At 41.7% G+C, this 27,239-nt stretch overlaps 2 protein-coding genes across 4 annotated transcripts in view; one reads left to right on the plus strand and one right to left on the minus strand.

The window, feature by feature from the left end:
- snx27b (sorting nexin 27b) overlaps positions 1 to 14,013 on the plus strand; it is a 127,934-nt gene extending 113,921 nt beyond the window's left edge. Inside the window, exons 10-13 of one of the 2 annotated variants that reach the window (XM_043680540.2) lie at positions 3,096 to 3,224; positions 5,418 to 5,477; positions 6,166 to 6,266; positions 10,048 to 14,013. In XM_043680540.2, the coding sequence (XP_043536475.1) occupies positions 3,096 to 3,224; positions 5,418 to 5,477; positions 6,166 to 6,266; position 10,048 (291 nt within the window). In that variant the 3' untranslated portion in view covers positions 10,049 to 14,013. The remainder of the gene's footprint in view (positions 1 to 3,095; positions 3,225 to 5,417; positions 5,478 to 6,165; positions 6,267 to 10,047) is intronic. The other variant, XM_043680539.2, reaches the window with a different exon arrangement.
- Positions 14,014 to 20,782: 6,769 nt separating this feature from the next.
- man2c1 (mannosidase, alpha, class 2C, member 1) overlaps positions 20,783 to 27,239 on the minus strand; it is a 125,352-nt gene continuing 118,895 nt past the window's right edge. For both annotated transcript variants that reach the window (XM_043680528.2, XM_043680529.2), the window contains 3 exons: positions 25,388 to 25,539; positions 24,906 to 25,009; positions 20,783 to 21,075 (listed from right to left, as the gene is read on the minus strand). In XM_043680528.2, the coding sequence (XP_043536463.2) occupies positions 20,964 to 21,075; positions 24,906 to 25,009; positions 25,388 to 25,539 (368 nt within the window). In that variant the 3' untranslated portion in view covers positions 20,783 to 20,963. The remainder of the gene's footprint in view (positions 21,076 to 24,905; positions 25,010 to 25,387; positions 25,540 to 27,239) is intronic.

The raw sequence follows: 27,239 nt of genomic DNA on the forward strand, positions 1-27,239 counted from the left end.
CACCCGAAGGAAACCCACACAGACACTGGGAGAATGTGCAAACTCCACGCAGACAGTTGCCCGAGGCTGGAATTGAAGCTGGGACCCTGGTGCTGTGAGGCAGCAGTGCTAATGACTGAGCCACTGTGCCGCTCAAGGGAATGATAGCCAGGGCTCGTCCAGGAACCTCGTGGTCTTAAACTCAATCCCCCTACTCATGAAAGCCAATACACCATATGCCGCCTTAACAACACTATCAGTTTGGGTGGCAACTTTGAGGGATCTGTGGACATGGAATCCAAGATCCCTGGGTTCCTCCACACTGCCAAGAATCCAGCCTTTAACCCTGTAATCTGTATTCAAATTTGACCTTCCAAAATGAATCACTTCACACTTTTCCAGGTTGAACTCAATCTGCCACTTCTCAGCCCAGCTCTGCATCCTGTCAATGTCCCATTGCAAACTACAACAGCCCTCCACACAATCTACAACTCCACCAACCTTTGTGTCATCGGTAAAAGTACTAACCCACCCTTCCACTTCCTTATCCAAGTCATTTATAAAAACCACAAAGAGCAGAGATCCCAGAACAGATCCTTGTGAAACACCATTAGTCACCAAGCTCCAGGCTGAATACTTTACATCTTCTACTACCAGCCAATTCTGTATCCAGATAGCCAAATCTCCCGAATGCCATTGTCATCTTACTTTCTGAATGAGCCTACCATGAAGAATCTTATACACCACATCCACTGTTCTACCTTCATCAACGTGATTTGTCAAATCCTCAGAGAACTCAATAAGGCTTGTGAGGCATGACCTGCCCCTCTCAAAGCCATGCTGACTATCTCTAGGGCGGCCCAGTGGTTAGCACTGCTGCCTCACAGTTCCAGGATCCCAGGTTCAATTCTAGCCTCTGGCAACTGTCTGTGTGGAGTTTGCACATTCTCCTTGTGTCTGTGTGGGTTTTCTCCGGGTACTCCGGTTTCCTCCCTCAGTCCAAAGATGTGCAAGTTAGGTGAATTGGCCATGCTAAATTGCCCATAGTGTTAGGTGCGTTAATCAGAGGGCGATGGGTCTGGGCGGGTTACTCTTCGGAGGGTCGGTGTGGACTTGTTGGGCAGAAGGGCCTGTTTCCATACTGTAGGGAATTTAACCTAATCAAACTATGCTTTTACAAATAATATAAAAAAAACCTGTCTCTCAGAATGCTCTCCAATACTTTGTTTACCACCGACCTAAGACTGACTGGTCTGTAATTCCCACGATTATCCTTCTTCCCTTTCCTGAACATTTGCCACCCTGCAATCGTCTGGTGCTACTCCAGTGGTCAGTGAGGATGCAAAGATCATCACCAAAGATGCTGCAATCTCTTCCCTCATTTCCCAGAGTAACCTTGGGTATATCTTGTCTGGCCTAGGAGACTTATCTATCCTCCAGTTTCTCAAAGTTTCCAGCACATCCTACTCCTCAACATCAACCTGCTTGAGTGTATCAGCCTGTTTCATGCTATCCTCACAAATGAAGAAGTCCCTCTCACTAGTGATAACTGAGCAATGTATTCATTCAGGACCTCCCCTACCATCTCCAACTCCAGGCACAAGTTTCCCCCACTATCCCTGATCGGCCCTACCCTCACTCTGGCCATCCTCTTCTCTCTTTACATAAGTGTAGAACGCGTTGGGGTTTTCCTTACTCCTTCCCGCCAAGGCTTATTCATGCCCCCTTCTAGCTCTCCTAAGTCCATTCTTCAGTTCCTTCCTGGCTACTCTGTAACCGTCTAGAGCCCTGTCTGATCCTTGCTTCCTCAACCTTAAGTAAGCTTCCTTCTTCCTCTTGACTAGATGTTCCACGTCTCTCATCATCCAAGGTTCCTTCAGCCTGCCATCCCTTCCTTGCCTCGTGGGACAAACCTATCCAGCACTTTCAAATGCTCCCTAAACAACTTCCGAATTTCTGTTGTGCATTTCCCTGAGAATATCTGTTCCCAATTTATGCTCCACATTTCCTGCTAAATAGTATTGTAAATCCTCCTTCCCCAATTAAATACTTTCCCCATACTGTCTGCTGATATCCCTCTCCATGAGTATAATAAAGGTCAGGGAGTTGTGATCACTGTCACCGAAATGCTTTCCCACCAAGCACTCTGACACCTGACCTGGTTCGTTGCCAAGCACCAAATCCAATATGGCCTCCCCTCTAGTCAGCCTGTCTACATATTGAATCAGGAATCCTTCCTGGACACACCTGACAAAAGTTCCAATCAATATTAGGGAAGTTGAAGTCACCCAAAACAACAACCCTGTTACCTTTGCACATTTCCAAAAATCTACCTCCCAATCTGCTCTTCTATGTCTCTGTTGCTATTGGGAGTCTATAGAAAACTCCCAATAAAGTTGTTCATTCTGTCATGTCTCAGGGCCTGGTCCTGAGACCATTGATCCAGTAAGAATCCGGCCAATGATGTTTGGGTCATGGGGTCCTGCACTGCATTTCAACCTGATTTCCCCAACTTTGCTCTATATCTTTTAGTACGTAACCCCATCAAAAGCAGTGTTTTGATTTGACTTGAAAGTTTTGATTATGCCTGCATCCACAGGGGACAGAGATTTAATTTGTGTGGAAGTATATGCTTCTGTATAGTTAGCTGAGAGGCATACTTCAATAGTTGGGTGAAAATTACTTTCTCAATCTCTTCTCTTCCAATGCAGCTGAGGTGAAATTATGAGTGTAATGGAGTGAGAGCTTGAACTTACTCTCTGACACTACAAACTGCCTTTTAATTTCTATATTAATTATATCCCACTGATTTCCATTTGCCCAAATCACCAGGAATGAATCCAATCTCAAATTAGACAGCACCACATAATCCATCCGCCCTAAAGTCTGTACAAGTGTTTCTCTCCTCCTGGACCACCACCATTCTAAGGCAACTCTTTGCTACTCACATCCTTTCAAGTAATTTCCTCATTGAATTGTTTTAAATGCTATGTATTTGGATTGAAAAACGAAGGTTTGAATGCCTCCTGAACTACTTGAACTGAATCGGTTTGTCATTTCTTACTTTTCTTTGTGGAAAAAGTACTGAGGGTTTGTTTATCCTTTTGTTTTAAAAGAACCAGGTAATCATGTTTGAATGGGATGAGATGCACCAGTGGGATACAGATGAGGAGGGGATGGCATTCTGCTTTGAGTACATCCGTGGTGAAAAGAAACCTCGCTGGGTGAAAATCTTCACTCCTTACGTGAGTAACTCTGTCTTGCATTTCTCGGCTGACTTTAGTACTTCCTGCAGGAGGGGCAGGCGGAACTATTGATCTCATGGAATACAGGGAGAACTAGCCATTTGGATACAGAACTGGCTCAAAGGAAGAAGACAGAGGGTGGTGGTGGAGGGTTGTTTTTCACCAATCCTTGTGGTACTCCACTGGAGGCCTGTGACCAGTGGAGTACCACAAGGATTGGTGCTGGGCCCTCTACTTTTTGTCATTTACATAAATGATTTGGATGCGAGCATAAGAGGTACAGTCAGTAAGTTTGCAGATGACACTAAAATTGGAGGTGTAGTGGACAGCGAAGAAGGTTACCTCAGATTACAACAGGATCTGGGCCAGATGGGCCAATGGGCTGAGAAGTCGTAGATGTAGTGGAATTCAGATAAATGCGAGGTACTGCGTTTTGGGAAAGCAAATCTTAGCATGACTTATACACTGAATGGTAAGGTCCTAGGGACTGTTGCTGAACAAAGAGACCTTGGAGTGCAGGTTCATAGCTCCTTGAAAGTGGAGTCGCAGGTAGATAGGATAGTGAAGAAGGGGTTTGATATGCTTTCCTTTATTGGTCAGTGTATTGAGTACAGGAGTTGGAAGGTCATGTTGCGGCTGTATAGGACATTGGTTAGGCCACTGTTGGAATATTGCATGCAATTCTGGTCTCCTTCCTATCGGAAAGACGTTGTGAAACATGAAAGGGTTCAGAAAAGATTTACAAGGACGTTGCTAGGGTTGGAGGATTTGAGCTACAGGGAGAGGCTGAACAGGCTGGGGCTGTTTTCCCTGGAGCGTCGGAGGCTGAGGGGTGACCTTATAGAGGTTTACAAAATTATGAGGGGCATGGATAGGATAAATAGGCAAAATCTTTTCCCTGGGGTCGGGGAGTCCAGAACTAGAGGGCATAGGTTTACGGTGAGGGGGGAAAGATATAAAAGAGACCTAAGGGGCAACTTTTTCACGCAGAGGGTGGTACGTGTATGGAATGAGTTGCCAGAGGATGTGGTGGAGGCTGGTACAATTGCAACATTTAAGAGGCATTTGAATGGGTATATGAATAGGAAGGGTTTGGAGGGATATGGGTTGGGTGCTGGCAGGTGGGACTAGATTGGGTTGGGATATCTGGTCGGTGTGGATGGGTTGGACCGAAGGGTTTGTTCCCATGCTGTACATCTCTATGACTCTGACTCTATTGCCATTGGCAACACAAAGCTGTTTCTTCATTGGGTGGTTTAGTTGGAATCTGCCAGGGTTTAGTGAGTGAAGCTCTCATCTGATTTGGGACTGAAGGATTCAAGCCCCAATTCAGAAACTTGAAAATTAAGACTGGGGTGACCCTTTTGTGATGTTCTGTGGGAATGCTGCAGTAAGGGTGCTGCCTTTTGAGCAAGATATCAAATCTGTATACCCTCTCAGGAATTGGTAAAAGACCCAAGTCCGAAGAAAAGCGGAGGGGTCTGCTCCAGTGTCTGAGCCAATGTTTATCTGTAACTGATACCACATTTAAAAAATAAAATGACCAGGTTTTTATTACCATGTTGCATTAGCTGTAAGCCACGTGGGGAGGTACTGATGTTAGGAAGTGTACTTTATCTACTGATGTTTGTTCCTTTAGATTTACACAACACTGAAGATGACCATTGTGGGTCTTTGAGAATTGTCCACTAAGGTTTGGACCTCTGCGCTTGCTTCAGAGCCCTTCCCAGCTTCTCCTTTTCAAATGTAAATCCAATTCCTTTATTTTGGAATCGGAGTTGCTGTTAAAAAGTTCTTCTCTCTGACCTGGAGGGATGTGGAGCATTTCACAGGTATGGGCTGATGCAGTGCCGCTGCATTGCTCAAAACAGGAAGGAATTCAGGACAAGTCCTTAAGTGTGCAGTGCAAATGCTGAACAGTTGAACAGTGAGATGTTTAATTCATCTATGCTGTTGTCTGTCATGTACCTCAGGTAGAACGTACTAGGGATGTCCTGGGCCTGGCTTAGGATGTGGTAACCTGACCCACTGTATCCCCTCCCCTCACTGTTCCTTTGAGGACGTGGGCAGGTGGGGCTGGAATTGCCACTTTTAAACACACTTTTAGCAACTGCACTTCTGTAAACTATTTGACTGCTGGTTGAGTGCTCTGGCATGCTTCTGTGATACTGTATTTTTTGTTTCCATTTGTAGTTTAACTACATGCACGAATGTTTTGAGCGTGTTCTGTGTGAGCTGAGATGGAGGAAAGAGGTAAGCCATATTAGGTACTTGTTTGTCTAAACAGACTGTGCTATTGATTTGTCCTTTGCCCCAAGATTTGCCTGATCATGTAATAAGAGTACATGGAACAAGCTTCGCTCCCATTAAGAACTGGCATCTTTATCTTCAGCCAGTAGGCCAGAGTGTCTCTGTTTTGGCTGAAGTGAAGATATTCTTTGTTTTGACTGCAACTCTGATATCCCTCGTACAGATGTGGAGAGATGGTAGGGTAGTGGTAATGTCACTGGATAATTAATCCAGCAGCTCTGATCAGTGAGAGTTCATATCCCACCATGGCAGCTGTTCAGTTGTAAAAAATTTGGAATTGAAAGCTAGTCTCAACTAGATGCCAAAACTACCATCTGGTGAAGTAACATCCTTGAGGGAAGGACACCATCCTTACCCAGTCTGACTGACTTGTGACTCCACACCCACAACAATGTACTTGACTTTTCACTGCCCTCGGAAATTGCCTGGAGAGCCAGTAGGTTCATGGGCATTTAGGGGTTGGCAATAATGCTGGCCTCACCACTGACATAATACTGACTTGCCTGTAATTGCCCGGTTTATCATCCTTGACAGTTTTTAAAGTAATGAGTGTTTTAACCTCTGTCTTCACCACCCTCTATCTCCCACTGCCCATCCTGTCACTCTCACTTTGTTTCTGCTTCTCCCACAGATGGAAGACGTTGGCAATGATGAAGATAATAGGAATAGCACCAACCACATGGTATGGACATGGGGGCTGGAGGAGTGCGTACAAATACTTAGATGTCGCTGGTGAGGCTGGCATGAAACTGTCCCAGGGTTGTCCCAAACTGTCCCAGGGTTGTCCCAAACTGTCCCAGGGTTGTCCAGTTACCGATTTGCCCCTTAACAAGCATGCTTGGGACTCTCCACTGAAGAGCAAATATTACTGTCAGTGGCTCTGAGTTCAGTTACCCTTCTAACCAGTGGCCAATATTAACGTCATCAATTTAATTAATAATAGGTTATTGATTGTGATGCCTTTCAAATGATCTGCCATGTTCTCCATTAGTCTCTTGTAATTCTGAAGAGGCCCTTTTCTGCCTCTTGGAGGAGATATGCTGGTGATCAGAGCAATGGAATGAATTTTCTTTGGTTCAACACTGGTAAATAGTCTCTTCTGGTGGAGAAATCAATGACAAGTGTTACAGTCTGAAAATCAGAGTCAAACCATTCAGGAGTGAAATCAGGAAACACTTGCAAGAGTAATAGAAATCTCTCCCCAAAGATTCAATACTGGGGGGTCAGTGGAAGCTTTCAAGACTGAAATTGGCAGGTTTTTATTGATGGGGATATCGGTCACAATGTTCCCTTTAATCTTTGTTGGATGTGGTCTGTTTGTTGTACTGGATGGTCCCTTTAAGATTGCTGCATTGCCACATATGCACCTTTAAAGGGAATGTTGGTTGTGCACGATAGTTCCCTGCTTTTGTGCACATGTTTTCTCTCCACAGATGCTGCCAGAGTTTTTTCCGGCAATTTCTGTTCTTGTTTCTGATTTCCAGCATCCATAGTTCTTTGGTTTGTTTCATTGGGTTTCAACTTGTTCCAGTTGAACAACTCCGATAGACCGTCTCATGCTTAAATCCTGCCTAATATCGTTCGTGTATAAAAGTATCATAATTCTTCCTGCCCACATATATTTCTGAAAATGAGATGGATCTCCTTTCTACCCAACACTGTTGGTCTCCCTGCAACAGTTCAAGAAGGCAGCTCATCATCACCTTCTCAATTGTAATTGTGGATTAGCAATGAATACTAGCCCAGCTAGCAATAGCCACCTCCAGCTAACGGATTTAAAACAAAATAAATTTGTTCTTTAAATCTCTCTCAATGATTTTGCATATACTTTGAGTTACTGGTGTTAGACTTTAGGAATTGCCACAATTGAGTGAACAGCCTTTAAGTCCTCTTAATCAAACAAAATTGAGTGTTGCCTCAGAAATAGACTCGGATAGGCTTGTTTCAGCTTAGAGCCTGCGTTTACCAGCGGCTTTGACCAAGTGGCCCTCAACCTCCGGTTTGGGCCCAACTGTTCGATCTGAGTTGGTGGTTAGCACTGCTGCCTCACGGCCCCAGGGACCCGGGTTCAATCCCAGCCTTGAGTGAGTTCTGTGCGGAGTTTGCACATTCTCCCCATGTCTGCGTGGGTTTCCTCCCACAATCCAAAGATGTGCAGGTTAGGTAAACTGGACATGCTAAATTGCCCATAGTGTTCAGGGGTGTGCAGGTTAGGTGCAGTAGTCAGGGGTAAATGTAGAGTAATATGGTAGGGGAATGGGTCTGGGTGGGTTACTCTTCGGAAGGTCGGTGTGGACTTGTTGGGCCGAAGGGCCTGTTCCTACACTGCAAGGATTCCATGACTCTAAGAATCAGGAACTGAGGAGCTTTTGTCTAATGTGATCCCGGTAGTTTTTTGAACGAATTGTTGATGTTCTGGACCTGCATCTCCAGCAAAGTAACCAATGATGATGATGCCGGTGACATATCTAACCAAAACTATAGAGGCCTTGAAATGTGGATGATAAGACGGATGTTAAAAATCGCACACTGAGGCCATGAAAGATGATGATTGAAATTCTAAGAGCTTTTAAAAAAAAAACTCAACAGTGACGATCAGAAAAGTGTGTCAATATTTTGGATGTTTGATCAGAGCTGAGAAGCTGCAGAAATCTTTGTTAGAGAGCAAGATAGAGAAAAGGTTCAACTTGGATGTAGCTGGATGACAGATATCAAAAGTGGCTATTGTGGCTATGTGAGGATGGCACAAGATAGTGTGGCACCAAGATAGCAGGTCACCTGGCAGAAGTAGCTCCAAGCAGCAGCCTTCAACTGTTAGTTCCAGTTGAAAATCTGTAAAGATGATTTCATTTTCCTTTTCAAATTCCTCCCATGCTGGTCCACCCTGAGAGCCAGAATAAACTGCTAATCATTCCTTCCCCTCATGCACTGGGCTCCATCTGTAAATAATATTCACAGAAAAACCACAACCTTGCTAAATTGAGCCGACTGCCTTTGTACTTGAGTGTTGTACCTACTGCCAATTCTCATCTTAATCTTTTAATCTGTTAATTGTCTGTCATATCCGCAGATGATTTTATCCACCTGCAGTGATCTGTTTTTCCATTCCTTGAAATGCATTTGAGCACTAGATGTTAAGGTGTTTATTATGTGAGCAAGTCTCCTGAGATAAATTAGGAAGTATAAAAGTGTACCTATGGTAGTTTATCCAATTGACGTGAATCTTAAAGTGAGCAGGTAAGATTGAACAGTGTAATGTCACAATGATGCAACTTCCAAACTTTTTTCAGCGAGGCAACAAGGAATTTTTTATAAAAGCAAAATATTGGGATCCTGAAAATCAGAAACAAATACAAAATACTGGAGAAACTTGGCAAGTCTGGCAACATTTGTTGAGAGAGAAACGAGTTAGTGTTTCAAGTCTGATATGACTTCAGAACTGTAAACTGTTGACGGAGACAGAGGAGGAGTGAGGGGGACATTTGGTATGGAGGCCCAGAGCACGAGCCAGAGGAGTTGCTAATTGAAGTGAAAGAAATATAAATGATGTAAATAGGTATGAATTAGGTTATGAAAAAGAGAAAATGTGTCTCCTCTGAGGGCAAAGTAAATCAAGACACCGTTGTAGGGTGGGGCTAAAGAGAATAGAGAAACAGAGGGCAGATGTCAAGCGGTAAGTTTTGTTTGATTGTCCTGTGCACGGATTGTTAAAGGGAACCTGATTGAACATCTGGAAGAAGTTTTTCTTTTCACTTCCTATCCCACTCTTTCCGCACCTAATCACCTCTCCGGCATAACCAAACCTCATCGAACTCTTGACTACGCCTGTTTAGTTGGGAGCTCTGGTGTCAGATAGGCCTTGGTCTGTGCATTATCTACTGGCTCATTCTGGGATTAGATTTCCAGTGCAACATATGACTCACTTAGAATTAAATTATCTGGTCACGTCTGGTCGCCTTGCTGTTGCGAGGTCCAGTGTCTGCCTCATGGGTATTTCAGGAATCTGCTTTACTGTCGGTCTCTGAGTTTAGCTTTTCTGAAGCGCTGGCATCAATAAATTACAGGAATTCACCTTCAGCTAATCCAAATCCAATCCCTCTTTTGTTTGTAATGGGATAGTTGTCTCAAGTTGAGTTGCTTAGTTTTTGGGCTGGCTATTAGTAGAAAACATGACCATTTCTTTTATAGCATCCTCCATTGAAATAATGTTACTATTTGGCTCTCGCATGGGACTTGCCTACTTGGGTAGGGCAGTGGACAATTTCCATTGTCCATCAAACTACCCCCATTAAGGTTCAGCAGCTTGGGTGGAGGGTGCGGGGCGAGTTGCTGATTAAAATGGTTTGGATATAGATTCCAAGATCTTAGTGTTATTTTACATTGTGCTTTGGGAGGTCTTATCATTAAAAGCCTGTATCTTTCAGCATAAAATCAAACTCCTTGACATTAGCTTTATGAGTAATGTCAATCGTGTTCAGCCAGTTAACATAGACTCTCCTTTTATCTCTTGCAGAATATTTTTCATGCAGCAGCAGCAAGAAGTAGTGGAGGTTCGCTGTCCTGAGGGGAGACCTCATTCTCTGTAGCATCTCAGCACCTTAGCATGAAAACTGAAGCAATTGGACCTTTGACATTGGGGCAGTGGGGAGGCTTGGAGCAGCTAAAAACTTTCCTCACTGTAGCTGTGACATCAAAACAGTCTTCAAGTAGTCCATTCCTCATTTCATCACATCCTTCACTGTTGTAATGTTGCCACTCATAGCTGCCTCTAAGTGATCAAGGAGTAACTTTCTTATTGGACAGTGCAGGACGCTGGGATGTAACCTTCCTAACCAGAAGGACTGACTGTAGCCTGTGATTGAGTGCGTGAGGCTAGAGCTTGCCTGCCCTGAATTGTTAGCTGGGACCACTGGGTGAGGGGTTGAACACTATATCTTGGCCAGGATCTCCATTCCCAACCTAATGACTAGACTGCCCACACAAACATAATTAAATACTGAGTATTAAAGAGTTTTGTTCAGGTGAACGTTCAGACTCCAAACTAACTAGATATCACTTGGAACGTATTTTCAGCACTGGACCAGAGTGTCATTTTGTTTCAACACCTGAAAATCAAGTTTTCCTGTCTGTAAGCTCCTTTTCTGCAAACCTGCCAATGGGATAGTAAAGAGCTTCTTGCTGTATGATTTCTGGCATACAGCATGTACAGTATTGTGATTCAGGGGCATATAATAGGAGGGAAAGTGTAAGAACCTGGGTGGAAGGCTGCTTCTTTTTAAACTTACAAAAAGCCTTCCTTTTTGTGCTGTGTTAAAAATTAGAAGGGATAATTGTATTAGTAGCTAATATGCTGTGTTAAAGGCAGTGCAAACACATTTAAATGGGGCTCTTGCGTTTTTGGGTTTTCTTAAATGGGGAGGGGGGGGGGTGTTAAGTATTACGCCATCCAATAAGTTGTTGCTACTGATCTCTCCAAAATCTCTCCAAAGCTGCAAAGGAAACATCCACCTTTTATACTTCTGTGTTATGATGGTGAAGTGAATTGACAAGGAATGGGAAATGTTGAAACCTTCGGTGTTCAATAGGAAGCCAGATTTTAATTAATCCTTTACATTCATAATGTTTTTAGCCCATTCTGTGGGGACTGATTCAGGCCAGTCACTTGAACTATAAATGGTATATATACACTACTTGGAAAAGTATTTCCAATGTGCTTTGTGTTGTGAGCTGTTTCTGAAATGAGCAGTTACACAACCTTGACATACTGCTTAATAACACAACTATTCAAACTCTGTTATAGGCTAGGGCTAGTCATCAGTGTTGGACATTGTGGGGCTTGTATTACTCTCTGGCAGTGATGTTGATCTGTACAAAGTTCATCTTGTACTTTGGGAAGTGGGGAATTTACTTGAAAGCAAGGAATCACTGGTGCGAACACCTTTGAGATGATTTATCTTAATTCCCTGGCTCCGTCTTTTTTGGTATTGTGGCTTCCTCGAAATTCACAGCTGGGTATGGGAGAAACCAACTAGGCCAATGTGATTGAAGGAACAAGAGGCTGATTGTATGACATTCAATGTTTTCAATCAGCAAATCTCCTTTACACGGGAGCAACCGAGCAACACTGACTGAGATCAGTTTGAAAGTCAACATCAAGCTTTCTGATTGTGGAGCTCACAGCGAGTTCTGAGAACAGAAATGTTGCACTAGGATCTGAAAGTCTTTTCACAGAAAACTGGTAGGTTGTGTATTTGTATTAGGTTCAGTATACCCAGGCAAAAGCATAAGGACACACTACTGCTTGTCAGAGGCTGACTGTGAAAGGAAGCATTTGTTTTGTATAAAGAAAAACTAGTCTTCGCAAAATTACCATGTAATTTCTTGAAAGCATCAGTGTTAAAGCTGCAATGTAATTATTTATAGATCCATATTAAAGGTGGCGACTGGTTTGTGTAACATGCTGTCATTGTAATTGAGTCGATTTACTGTTGCCCCCTCAGCAAGGTCTTGTTTATGAACCATAATAATCAAATTGGGATGTTGGGGCAAGTGTAGAAGCTAGGATGGTTGGAAAAGTAACTTTGTTCTTGAAGGCTTTATTTTGTTTGATGTTGAAAACCGGGAAAAAACCAAGTAATCCAGAGGTGTTACTTCCAAAACAAATTTGTTATTAATCTGTGGCGATCCATCTTCGGTGAGAAGGATTGAGGGTAGAAGCTGAAATTGTTTTGGGGGATCTCATGAGCTCTGAAATGCTGGAGGTCTGCAACAAAAATTTGAAATCTAGCTGCATATCCATTACACCCTTGGGGATAGATAGGGAGGATGATGGTGTCATAATGATATTGGTGTAATAATCCAGGGACAAGGGTTCAAATCCCACCATGGCAAGGAATCTAAATTCAATTGATGTAAATCTGGAATTGAAAAGCTGTGTCAGTAACAGTGATAATGAAACTAGCTTCAATTGCTGTTGAAATTGATCTGGTTCACAAATGCCTTTTAGGGAAAGAAATCTGCCATCCTTACCTGATCTGGTCTACATGTGACTGCAGATCGATATCAGTGTGGTTGATTCTTCTCGCCCCTCTGCAATAGTTCATCAAGCAACTGAATTCAAGAATAATTAGGGGTAGGCAACAAATTACTAGTGTCCCATACAAGAACAGTGAAGAACTACTCTACTCTGGACCGTGTCTGATATAAGACCAGGTGAAATAGTTCATTGATGGGACGTTGAGTGTTAAACTGGGATTGGCCTATTTCAGGTTTACATCTTCATTTCCACAATTGCTTTTATTTCAGAAATTCAGATTTTCTTCTATTCAGAATGTTGTGATTCCTCAGTGATGTGTATTGACGAATGAACCCAATTGGATTTGTGTGTGGGTCAGATGCTCAGTGAAAACCAAAATAAGCCAATGTCAAGATAAATTGTAAACTGAATCATTGGGTTCAATAATTTTGAGGTACACTTACTATCATGCAAATCCCTGAGGGGTGGGGAGGGCATGAGCAATTCTTGGACTATAGCAGATCACTGAAAGATTGCACAAACTTGATTCTTCATTAAAAGAAAGCCAGTAAAAAGGTATACCCATTTCTTTAAGGGGTCAGTGCATTGTCACTTTGGACTGTGTCCATTCCATTATTGTAAATTGGTTCATCGAACCAGTCATTTTCTAATCACTGCCATTTCTCATTCTAATCAGTGAGCAGCCTAGAAGAGTAGTTTCTGTCATTTGCAGTAATGTAATATCTTTAACATTCTTCTAAATAAATGGAAAAAGTGTGTATTTCTGACATTTACCAAACAAAGATAATTCCCCAGTGTGGTTCTAGCATAGTGGTTGGTGCCTGGTGGTTTGGGGAAACAATTTTTGATTATAATTCTAAAGAAGCAAATGCATAACTTCCAGATATTATTTAATGGTACAACTATCCGAACTATTATCGGCTAGTGTTAGACATTTGTGAGACTCATAATACTTTCTCTCAGTAGTGACAAGGCACACATCTCATACAGAAGTGAATAAAGTAGTGTCAGTACTTGATTATTTACATACTTGAGACACATATTCATCATTTTTGGTTGATGAAAAGGTAACTCATTGTATTTGATAAATAGTGACTGGTTGTGCGTTGGACACCAGGACCATTTGAGATGTTCCAATCTGAAGATCAACGACTGTCAAGTTCCCTCATGTTTAATATCCTGTTTGTAGTCAAATTGTGATACTGTGCACCAGCATCTTTACAGTGCTGCAATCATTTGCTATACTTGACCCAAAATGGTGATGGTTACAACGTTTCAAGAAGAATTCTCCTGTCATCAGTTGGGAAGTCCTTCAAAAGCACTTGGTGGTGCAAGATGATGTGAACCGAACTCCTTGGTTGCAAAATACAGGAGCAAGTCCTTGAAGTTAAAGGAATTTAGGGTCAAAGATTAAAATTTCTGAAAATAAATTTGTCCCATTGATTTGTTTCATTGAATCTCAATATGTTGCTTGAAACCTTATCAAGAATTGTGCAGATTGACACTCCTGATTTTACTCATTTTCTGGCTATTCAAAAATTCATGCTACTTTATTCAACTTTTCAAGGTGATCTGTACCTTTAGATTAAATATCTTCAAGTGAAGATAGTGACATTTCCCTGTTGATCATTTCTCTTTGGGATACCCATTCTGTCATTATATTTTTCTGAGCATCATTAGACTTTAACATTTTAGCCTGATTTCTGTAGAAGAAAGTTTCACCGATATATCACTCTGTTAAGTGAAGGAATTTCTCTGTTCAAAATGGCTCATTCCTTTACCTTAGACTGTGAACCCTAGTTCTGAACTCCCCAGTCTTCAGAAACATCCTTCCTGCATTTGCCCTGTCTAGGTCTGTTAGAAGTTCATGGAGTTCTATGTGACTCCCCTACCCCCACAAACGCACATGCACGCACGTGCACAAACACACACACCCCATTTTTCTAAACTCCAGTTAATATATTCTTAATCTAATCCAGGCTGTTTTCATTTGTTAGTCCTGGCAAACTTGGTAAACCTTTGCACTCTGTCCAAGTCAGAAACATCCTTATCACTCTTGTACTCAATTCTGCTAGCAATCATCAAGCAGAACTTTCTTTTCATATGTCCAACCCTGTTGCTATTTTCCAGATGGTCTGCTATTAAAATTTTTGTATTCTGTATCAGCATGGACAGTGGATCAAAGGTAATTGGTCTTTTTCAGCTTAGATAGGTGTAACTAGTAGAGTGCCACAAAAATCCATTCTTGGGCCTCAACTATTTAGTACTGTATCAATATCTATCAACATTAATAATTTTGAGGGAGTAGACTCTAAGATCTGACCAAATTGGTCCATGACAAAAATAGGAAGGAGGGCATGTTGTGGTGAGGATGTAAGGTATCTGCAAAGGGAGAGAGAGGTTGAGTGAATGGGCAAATATTTGCCAGAAAGCAGGAAACATCAAAGCCAAACCATTATTTAATGGAAAGACTTCTTTGAAAAAGAAAGTTTAACATGGAGGCATCTAGGTGTTTTTTTTGTCTGTGAAACAAAATTTGGAATATTATAATTATGCCAGATGTTGGAGAGGCTACACATTGAGTTGTCTAGAGTTTTGATCTTCGTTTTTAAGATATAATAGTATTGGAGGTGGTTCAAAAGAGATTAGCTAGGCTCATTCCTGGGATGAAGGGACTGAATTGACAAGAATGACTAAACAAATGAAGTTAAGAATCACACAACACCAGGTTATAGTCCAACAGGTTTAATTGGAAGCACACTAGCTTTCAGAGCGACGCTCCTTCATCAGGTGATGAAGGAGCGTCGCTCCGAAAGCTAGTGTGCTTCCAATTAAACCTGTTGGACTATAACCTGGTGTTGTGATTCTTAACTTTGTACACCCCAGTCCAACACCGGCATCTCCAAATCATAAACAAATGAAGCCTTTATTCATTAGCATTTATTTCTACTCTTGGGGAAATCTTGAATTAAGTAATATAGTTTTAAATGCGTCTCCCTTATTTTGTAACTGAGATGTGAAAGATTTCCTGTGGAGTGAATGTCTGGAATGTTTTACCTCAGAGTTGTGGGCTATATCACAATGTTTAAGAAACATTAAGGAGTTAGGAATTACGTGGAGCTGGTGTGGAAGAAGAGTTGAGACCTTGGGCAAATCCAGCATTATCTTAGAGAAGAGTAAGGTAGGTTTGAGTTACTGAATAGCCTATTCTTGCTGCTAATGATCCTAGGGAGTATTGCTGAACAAAGAGACATTGGAGTGCAGGGTCATAGCTCTTTGGAAGTAGAGTTGCAGGTAGATAGGATAATGAAGAAGGTGTTTGGTATGCTTACCTTTATTGGTCAGAGTATTGAGTACGTGAGTTGGGAGGACATGTTGCAGCTGTACAGGACATTGGTTAGGCCACTTTTAGAATATTTTGTTCAATTCTAGTCTCCCTCCTATCAGAAGGATGTTGTGAAACTTGAAAGGATTCAGAAAAGGTTTACAAGGATGTTACCAGGGTTGGACGATTTGAGCTTTAAGGAGGTTGAATAGGCTGTGACTGTTTTCCCTGGAGCGTTGGAGACTGAGGGATGACCCTATAGAGGTTTATGAGGGGCATGAATGGGGTAAATAGATGATTCTTTTCCCAGGGGTGATGCGAGGGGGAAAATAAGAGACCTAAGGGGCAACATTTTCATGTAGAGGGTGATGCACATGTGGAATGGGCTGCCAGAGGAAGTGGTAGAGGGTGGTACAATTGCAACATTCAGAAGGCAGCTGGATGGACATCTGAACAGGAAGGGTTTGGAGGGATGTGGGCAGGTGGGACTACATTGGGTTGGTGATGTCTGGTTGGCATAGACGGGTTGCACTGAAGGCTCTGTTTCCATGCTGTACATCTGACTCTGAACAGTCTAACTGGCACTGCTTTCTGTTCTTTCACTTCTTGAGTGGGAGCATTACATTTGTAGTTTTCCAATAGTCTAGAACCCCTCCTAGAATCCAATGAGTTGTAGAATATTTTGGCCAATCCCTACAGTTATGTCCTTTTAAAGCTTGTGGCTGTAGGCCATTAAGTTGTGGCAACACTCCTCCTTTCAATCCCCTTAGTTTCAAAATACTTTGCCCTTTGTGACCGAGGCTGCTACAAAATCTTTCCTCCCATCAGTGCATTGGGGTGTTTATAAGAGTCCACCACCATTCAAAACAGTGCAAATATCAGTTTAAATTACTGCCATTTTCCTGTTTTCCCCTCACTATCCATTCCCCAGTCCCATCCTCCAAGGGTCCAACATTCATTTTAGCTGCTTGTTTTATATACTTGTAGAAACACAATTTATTTTCATATTTCTTGCCAATTTACTTTCCTAATCAATTTGTGTTTTGGTATCTTTTTAGTTATTCACTGCTGGTTCCTAAAAAAAAATAAATTCCCAATCTTCTGGCCTACCACTGTTTTCCATCACTTTGTATGCACTTGTGTTTGATTGGTTACTCTCCTTAACCATTTTTGTTAACCACAGCTGGATCATCCTTCTCGTCAGATCCTTTTTGACCATAATTTTTGCTGACCATTATGAACATTTCATTTAAAGGTCTGCATTGTTTTTCCACTGACCTTCCCCTAATTTCATAGTTAGCTTTAGACAACTCTTTCTTCATATGTATAATTGTCCACATTTAAGTTGAGGATACTGATATGAGGTTGCTTATCAATCCTATTTCACATTTTATTATATCATAGAATCCCTACGTGTGGAAGCGTGCCCTTTGGCCCAACAAGTCCACACTGACCCCTGAAGAGTATCCCACCCAGACCCATTCCCCTACCCTATTATTTCTCTACATTTACCCCTGACTAATGCACCTTGTCTACATATCCCTCAACACTATGGACAATTTAGCATGTCCAGTTCACCTAACCTGCACATCTTTGGACTGTGGGAGAAAATTGGAGCATCCGGAGGAAAGCCCCAACCCCCAAATGTGATGACTTTCACTTGCCATTCCTTATTTCCACCCAAATTGACCCATATCAGGATCTATTGCACCTATTCACTACAGCCTGCCTTTAGTAACAAAACTGCCCCCCAACAGTTTTCTGATCATTTACCCACTGAACAAACCTGCAACAGCTGGCTGTCAGAGTAACACTGGTTTATAGTTGAGGCATTTCGTCAACTTAAAGCACTTGTAATTAATTGGAGAGAGTTCATCTTTAACCTGTTGCATTTTATGGCAAATTGGCTTGTACTGTAAATGTTCCCCCACTGTTTAAACCACTAATCCTTTCAGCTTTTTAGATTTTTCAATCTGGCATGTTTTGTGTGTATATCTTTTATGCACAAAACTCTTATTTATAAATGTTATCTATGGCTTTACTTTGATTACTTGCCTGTGGTTGATGGACAACTGTCTGTTTTTGTTATGCTCCTGTTCGCTCTCTGTGGTTTAGGGGCATCCATCACCCATGATACAGGGCACTTGGGATTTCTGACAACCATAATTCTTCTTATGCTGTTGTTTCCTGAGCTTTCATTTATGCCAATTAAGTGGAGCATATGAGTGTTGTCAAAGAGGCTGTTATGTTTCATTACCTTAAAGAAATGGTGTATTCCAAAAATGTGCCTTTTCCATTGGATTTGGTCAAAAATTAATGACCATTTTACACATATTTTGATAGCATAACACCGTAAATACACTGATGTTCTTGGCCCAGTTATTCCATTGGCTTTGAGTAACTTGTTTCATAAATCCTTTAATGCCCGAAGATGTGCCCCTGACTTCGTTTGTAAAAGAGCAATGACTGCTGCAGTTAGTCATGGTAGCAGTAAAACCAAACATCATGTCATCATCAAGTCTACGTGTTTGTGTGTACTTATCTAAATCTGGGCCTTAAAGTGTCTGGCAGCTAATGTGGCCTCTCTGGATAAAAGTTATTTTAACATTATACTTTGACTTTTTAAAAACTGAGTTGCAACTCCCCTGATGGATCTTGGCCAGCTCACAGCAGTCTTTGAGATTTCAGCTTGTTTTCTTTGCGGTAATCTGTACAATGAAATGGAAACAACTGCAGTGTCGCCACATTGGCGACCATGCAATGTTTATGTAACACTGCATTGTACACCACTAACATGCAGGCTACATGAAGTGGTTTGCCATCGCTCCAATTTAGCAGAAGTAATAACTAGTTGGTAAAACCCCAGTCAAATCAACATTTATTTCAGGAAAGAAATGTCAGGAATGGACCAAAGAGTCATACAGCACAGAAACAGACCCTTTGGTCCAATTCATCTGTACTGACCAGGTTTCCCAAACTAATCCCACCTGCCTGAGTTAGGCCCTTATCCCTCCAAACTTTTCCTATTCATGCATCTATCCAAATGTCTTTTAAATGTTGTAAGTGCATCCACCACTTCCTCTGGCAGTTCATTCCACACACAAACCACCCTGTGTGTGAAAAAGTTGCCCCACAGATCCCTACTAAATCTTTCTCCTCTGCCCTTAAAAATACAGCCTGTGGTTTTGTACACATCCACCTTGGGAAAAGACCTTTGCTGTTAACCTTATTTATGCTGTATCAAACCTGGTTTACCTGCATTGATTTCCATATCTCTAGCTGGTTGCAGTACTAACTATACAAGCTAAATGTAAATAAGGGAAATGACGTACCAGCAGTTAAATTTATTCCTTTTACCTAGGCCTAGAGCAGAGAAGCCTTTTCCTTCATTGCCCAACTTAATAATTTGTTAATTCCAGCAAACAGTCAGTGATTGGAATTGACCTGATTAATCTCAATGATAACACAGTCTGTTGCATGGAATAAGTTGGGTTTTTCGGAACACACCAATTTTCTTCCACCTTTTTTTTCCTGCTTTGTTGAGTTATCTTCTGATATTCCCCTAGCTTGTGTGAAACAGGTTCTGTGACTCAATATATTCCAACTAGGAGGCTAAAATGACTTGTTTTCCCTCACTGTAGAGACATATTTGATCAGTGTACCCTAATATATTTGTGATAGGGTATGTGAATCAAGTGCAAATTACAAGTCTTGAGCAGATTAAGTGCACCATGATGTCTCCTTGAGAATGGGGATTGTTGATGCATTCTTCTCTATACAATCTTGATTTTTGGCAAAGTGTATTTACTCATTCATTTTGCATAATTACAAAAAAATGTTTATTCCACTAATCATTCTGAACAGGGTTTGTATTTACTGACTTTAAATAGATCTTTAGAAACCAGTTTGCCATGTGTATGTTTTAACAAACTGGAGGGAAGTCTCCTGATGGCAGACTTTTGTCCCGGTCTGGTGAATTGTACAAATATTTTCTAATAGAAAGTATTTCCCATGTATTTGTTCTGATCATTGAGATGTGGTCAACAGCTAAAATAAAGGAACAGTTTATGGATTGTGCCTTATCACCCATCTCTACCCCAGCCTGTCTGCTGCTAAAATCTTAGGAGACAGTGAAGACTGCAACTGCTGGAAATCAGAGTCAAGTGTGTGTTGTTGGAAAAGCACAGCAGGTCAGGCAGCATCTGAGGAATAGGAGAATCGACATCTCAGACTTGAGCCCTTCATCATTCCCGATGAAGGACTCCGGCCCAAAATGTGGATTTTCCTGCTCCTCGGATGCTGCCTGACCTGCAGTGCTTTTCTCACAACAAACACAACTGCTGCTGAAATCCACATACTGTTAAGCGCAGACTGGACTCTTGCAACATTCCCCTAGCCAGTCTTCCATTTTATACCCTCTGTAAATTTACATAAAATTTGGCTTCCCATATTTTAACTCTCATCAGTCCCAGTCATATCTCACTCCCAGGCTTGCTGGCCATGAATTTAACATTTCCATTCTGCTATTAAAGTCTCTCCCTGTCCCTGCAATCTTCTACAATGCTCCACAACCCGATGTGCTTCACCCATTCTGGTGTTTTACGTCAAATACTCTGTGCCTTCCATCTGTGGCCGTTGCCTTCAGGCCCTACACTCTATCATTCCCTTTCTAAATTTCTTCATCAAAATACTGCTTAAAGTTCACCTTAGAACAACGTTTTGTTCACCCTTCCGAGTCTCTCACTAGTTTTTGATGGCAGCTTGATCCAATTTACGATGTCAAAACTGCTGTATAATATCTGTTGTTGCTGCTGCTGAGACCCTAACATTCTACCTTCAGTCATATGTGAAAACTAGCAACTCGCACTCTAGTGTAAACAGTGTAAGGAATGATCAAGAAATACCTTTTAATTCAGTAGTGTTTTGTGTTGGTAATTTCATTAAATAACACACTTCATTTGCTACAGTATGCTTGATTGAAATAGTTCCTAAATACAACACAATGATAATTTAAAAAGAAACTTATTAATAGCAATCCTGTATGAGGCCCAGTTTTGACAAGGATAGCTCAGAACGTGAGCAGTAGGGAACGGATCTGGAATGGAGTGAAGGAAAGCTGGATCTGAAAGTCAGTGATGGAGAGAGGCTTGGTTGTCATGGGTTGTTCCAGGAGATCACACCTGCAAGACAGCAGAAATAACCGTTCAGTCTTCAGTTATCAGACAGCAAGGGGAGCCCATGGAGTAAGCAGCATATTCATTAATAATGACAGGTTTGGAATTAAAATGCAGGGTCAGTTGCATAAACTGCATAAGAATAAAGGTGAGAATTATGAATTTGCAAACTTTTTTTCACTATATCAATCTGAACTGGTTGCAGTTACGTGCTTAGTCTGGGTGACAGGATGCTAATATACCATGTTGTTTGATTAGAATATCCTATAGTCTGGTAGATGGTCAAAACAAAACAAATTCATTTAGTATAACAAACATTCTATTCTTATGATTTGGAGGTGCCAGTGTTGGACTGGGGTGTATAAAGTTAAAAATCACACAACACCAGGTTATAATCCAACAGGTTTAATTGGAAGCACTAGCTGTCGGAGCGCTGCTCCTTCCATCAGGTGGTTGTGGAGTCTAAGATCATAGGACACAGAATTTATAGCAAAAATTTACAGTGTGATGTAACTGCAAATATATATTGAAAAAAGACCTGGATTGATGTGTTAAGTCTCTCAACTTTTAGAATGGGTATGTTGGTTTCAATTCTTTCATATGTAAATTGCAGAACTTTCTTTAAGTTACATTCTCAAGTGAAATTTAACAATAGGTGCCATGTTGACTCAGATATTGCACTGAAGGTGTGAGACTGTCTGTGACCCAATGTTCAGACTGATCTAATCTAAAAAAAGGGATTTACAGAAATTTACATGGACTCATGTAGTTTTTAGCAAAATAAAATGTCATTTCATAAGTACAAATTTACACATTCTAAAAGATGAGAGACTTAACAAACAATCCTGGTCATTTTCGATGTATAATTTCAGTTACATCACTTTTGCTATAAATTCTGTGTCCTACGATCTTAGACTCCACAACCATCTGATGAAGGAGCAGCGCTCCAAAAGCTAATCCTTCCAAGTAAACCTGTCGGACTATAACGTGATGTTGTGTGATTCTTACCCACTCAGAATCTAAAACCTGCTGTTGCAGAGTCATGCAGCACAGAAACAGACCCTTTGGCCCAGCTTCCACATTGACCAGGTGTCCTAAACTGAACTAATCCCATATCCAGCTAAACCTTTCCTATCCATGTACTAATCCAAATGTCTTTTAAATGTTTAATTGTACTCGCCTCTACCACTTCCTCTGGCAGCTCATTCCAAATATGTTTCCCTCTGTGTGTTGCCCCTCAGATCCCTTTTAAATCTTTTCCCCTCACCTTAAATCTATGCCCTCTGGTTTTGGATTCCCCTATCCTGGAGAAAACACCTTATCTATGCCCCTCATGATTTTACAAACCTCGCTAATGTCACCCTTCACACTCTTGGAGGGGAAAAAAACTCAACCTATCCAGCCTCTATATATCCTTCCTATAGCAAGGCAACCAGAACTGCACGCAGTACTCCAAATGTGGCCTTGTACAGCCATAAAATGACATCCCGACTCCTGTACTCAGTACTCTGACCAGTGAAGGCAAGTGTGCCAAACACCACCTTCACCACCCTGTCTCTCTGTGACACCACTTTCAATGAAGTATGCATCTGACCCTCTAGGTCTCTGTGTTCTAGAACATTCCCCAGGATCCTACCATTAACTGTGTAAGTCTTACCCTGATTACCTCGTATTTATCTGTATTAAACTCCAACTGCCATTCTTCAGCCTATTTCATTAAGATCCCGTTGTACTCTTCGATTTTTTTTTCATTATACCACCAAGTTTGGTGTCATCCAAATACTTACTAAGCATGCTTCTTATATAAACAATTTGGATGAGAAAATAAATGACAAGCAGTGGACCTAGCGTTAATCCTTGTGGCATACCACTGGTCACAGACATCCACTCTGAACAACAATCCCCTATCTCCTACCAGCAAGCCAATTTTGTATCTAACTGGCAAGCTCTCTCTGGACTCCATATGATCTAACCTTACTAATCAGTCTACCATGCGGAACATTGCTGAAGGCCTTGCTAAAGTCCACGTGCATAACGCCTACTGCTCTGTCTTCATATATCTTTTTGGTTACCTTCTCAAAAAAACTCAAATTTGTGAGACACAATTTCCCACACACAAAGTCATGCTTGCCTTTCCAAATGAACGTAGATCTTGTCTCTCAGAATCTCCTCCAACATATTACCCACCACTGACATTAGGATCACTAGTCTTTGGGCGCTGGCCTTTCCTTGCAGACCTTTCTTAAATAATGGCACACCATTAACCAACCTCCACTGTTCCAGCACCTCACCTGTGGCCATGTTTGTGGGAGCTTGCTTTGCCAAAACTGGCTGCTACATGTCCCATGTTACATTAACAACAACATTTCAACCGAACGTGCTTCCGGGGCTGCAAAGTGCCTGAGGTCACAAAAGGTCCTTTATTAAATGAAGATATACAAATCCAGATAGATCCAAGAACACTGCAAGAGGCTAGAGAAGAAATTGCGGGGGCCCTGGCTGATATTTTTGCATCATTGTTAACCATAGGAAGACTGGAGAGTAGCAAATGTTATACCCTCATTCAAGAAGGGCTGCAGTGATTAGTGGTGTCCCTCAGGGGTCGGTGCTCGGCCCATTGCTGTTTGTTATCTATATCAATGATTTGGATGAGAATGTACAAGGCATGATTAGTAAGGTTGCTGATGACACTAAAAGAGGCAGTATCATGCCCAGTGAGGAAGGCTATCAGAAATTGCAGGACCATGATCAGCTGAGGAAGTGGGCAGAGAAATGGCAAATGGAGTTTAATATAGATAAGTGTGAGGTCTTGCATTTTGGAAAGTCAAATCAACAGAGGAGCTCCTTGGTGAATGTTAGGGCCTTAATGAGTATAGTGGAACAGAGAGACCTTGAAATTCAGACGGACAGTTCTCTGAAAGTGGAGTCACAGGTAGACAGGGAAATGAAGAAAGCTTCTGGCACACTGATCTTCATCAGTCAAGGCACTGAGTATAGACGTTGGGAAGTTACATTGCATTTGTACAGGACATTGGTGAGTCCGCACTTTGGAGTATTGTATTCACTTTTAGTCACCTTGCTATAGGAAGGATCTTATTAAACTGGAATGAGTGCAGAAGAAATTTACGAGGATGTTGTCAGGACTCAAGGGTTGGGGGAGAGCGGGGTGGGGGGGGAATCTAATAGAAGTATATAAGATCATGAGAGGTAGGGATAGGATGAATGCACTCAGTCTTTTTCCCAAAATTGGGGAATCGAAGACTAGAGGGAATCAGTTTAAGGTTAGGACGGAAAGAATGAAAGGGAAACCTGAGGGGCAACCTTTTTACTCAGAGTGGTACACATATGGAATGAGCTGCCAGCAGAAGTGGTGACGCGAGGTACTTAACAACATTTAAAAGGCATTTGGACAAATTCAAGGATAGGAAAGGTTTAGAAGGATATGGGCCAAGTGCAGGGAAATGGCATTAGCATAGATGGACATTTTGGTCAGCATGGACCAGTTTGGGCTGAAGGGCCTGTCTTCCCTGCTGTAGGACACTATGTGCTGTAACACGTCCATCGTTAACATGAATTCACTGTAACATGAGTGACAAATTGGGGACACTGTTTCTAAATAGCGATCTTTTAAAATGTGTGTTGGCTATAACACGATTACATTGCCAATACTTTAAGTGCTGTTTCTAAGTGCGATTTTTCTATCATATGGTGTTGCACAAGAATGTAACCATTGCGTTATAGAATAACTACCTGTATTTCTAATGGGTGTCTGCACCAAAATCTTCAAAGTACAACATTCACACACTAGACTCATGAGCACTGGGAGAGCCACTTACCAGATTGCTTGTTTAACAGGCAGTGAAGTATGCAACCATGTGACCACGGTACTACCATGTGACTCATACAACCGAGCTACCAAAGCATTCTGTCGGTCTTCTGCCTAGTGGGGAGAAACATCCATGGTTCAGTGTACAAACTATTCATTTCCCTCACTGGGTTAAAGCATCCATTGTGTGGGTGTGCCCACTGTATTTCACCTACAGATCTTCTCACTTACCAGGTTAAAAAAATCTATTTAAGCCCCCAAAGTGTGTTACCACCACATAGTAACACTGACAAAATTCGTGAAGTTTATTGCTCAAACCACAATCACTAAACAAGCTGAAAGAAGCTGTTAGGGCGATGGAGTAAACACAAACACTTTGGTTTTGAATCGATGCCACATTTGAAGATTATTTTACAGTAAATTGTACACTACAATGTCATTAATGAATTATTTTTTAAAAACATGATCAGCTAGTCCTTTTCCAATATTTACCTGTTTAATAGTTTCCAGAACAACAGCAGGAGACTGGATCGAGAAAGCACTCCAGAAACTGGAAGCACTGACACTGGGTTCAGCAGGCACAATATGTAATGGGTAGTTAATGTTGTAAGCAAACTGAATCACATTGGCCTCTTGGAAAGAACCTGTTGGGGAAAGCAAACAGACACCACCATGTTCTCAGCCAGGTCAAAATCACTATCAGGCACCCCAAAACTCAAATCAGTCATGCAAGGTCAGAAATAATTAACTCCTGGTCAGTACAGGACTGATGTTTGCAAAGAGTCACAGATTTTGACAAAAGCACAAATGTTCTACAGTTTCATATACTGTCAAGAGTGTGATGCTGGAAAAGCACAGCAGGCCAGGCAGCATCCAAGGAGCAGAGAACCGACGTTTGGGCATAAACCCTTCATTAGAAAATGGTTTATGCCTGAAACGTCGACTCTCCTGCTCCTCGGATGCTGCATGACCAGCTGTGCTTTTCCAGCATCACACTCTTGACACTGGGCTCCAGCACCTGCAGTCCTCGCTTTCTCCTAGTTTCATATACTGTGACACAATATCACAAGCTCATCCCTGAGCCAGTACCCTAGCCCTTCTTGCCCTACATCCACACAAGATCTGGTAAACACATTTGCCACAAGAGATCCAGTTCCCCAGAATGTAGTTTGCACTAGTACAGGGGCAACTAAGTTTCATTAGGTATCAGCAGGCAGATTCACATACTCCCAGGTACAGACCAGTGTACAGTCTACCACCCATCAGCTACAGCTTGGTATATCTTACAGGCTGCTTACATGGACAATGTTTTAGGTGCTGTTACATGATATGTGTCTGCACTGCCAAAGTGTGATTACCCTACATACCAGCGTCAAAATGTTTCTCTCTTCATAGATGTGACCAGCCCTGCTGAGTTTCTCCAGCACTTACTGTTTTTATTTCCGATCTCCCAAACCCACGGTAGTTTGCTTTTACTTACCCATTTCTCCAGTCTGCCTGTATCAGGACGGGTGTACAATGAGTTGGGATGGACAGAAAATCCAACAACTGTATTTATAACATGAGTGATAACAAACTATTCCAAGCCAATATCATCCCTCCAGTCTAACTATATATACAACCCAAAAGGTAAACTCAACAGAAGAGCAAACTGAGTATGTGAAAGTGTGAAATTTAATGGAGATGTCACTTTGCATGTATATTTAAAAGACTGTCAGAAATTGTAATAACAATTTGACGTGATCTTTTAGGATTTGGAGGTAGTAAAACACCCTAAGGCAGTTTACAAGAGCTTCACAAAACAGTATAACACTGGACCATACAAGTAGATGACAGATTAGATGATGAAAGGCTTGGTCAAACAGGAAGGTTTTACAGACTGTTTAAACGAGGAAAGTGAGAGAGAGAATTTCAGAGTGCAGGGACTTAGGCAACGGGAACTATGTCTGCCAATGATGCAGCAATTAAAATCAGCGATCTTCCAGAATTAGAATCAAGCACAGAGTTTGAGGGTTATGGGAAATTGCATACACAGGAAGGGGGAGATCATGAAGGGCTTTAAAAACAACAATGAGAATTTTAAAAACAAGCTTGACTAGAAGCCGATGTAGGTCAGTGGTGCTAAGACTTGCCGCAATTTAGGAAATGGGCAACAGGATTTTGGATGTCCTAGGTTACAGACAGTAGAATATGGAAGACCAACTAACATTGGAATAGTCACATCTAAGGGTAACAAAGACATAAATGATGGGTTTCAGCAGGTTTGAGCCGAGAAGAGCAATGTTACAAAACTGGAAATAGGTGATCTCAGTTAGGGCACACACTTGTGATTGGAAACTCTTTA

This window comes from Chiloscyllium plagiosum, unplaced genomic scaffold (assembly GCF_037043375.1).
Source record: "Chiloscyllium plagiosum isolate Xiang-an unplaced genomic scaffold, Cpla_swu_hap1 HiC_scaffold_42, whole genome shotgun sequence".
Classification (NCBI taxonomy): Eukaryota; Metazoa; Chordata; class Chondrichthyes; order Orectolobiformes; family Hemiscylliidae; genus Chiloscyllium; species Chiloscyllium plagiosum.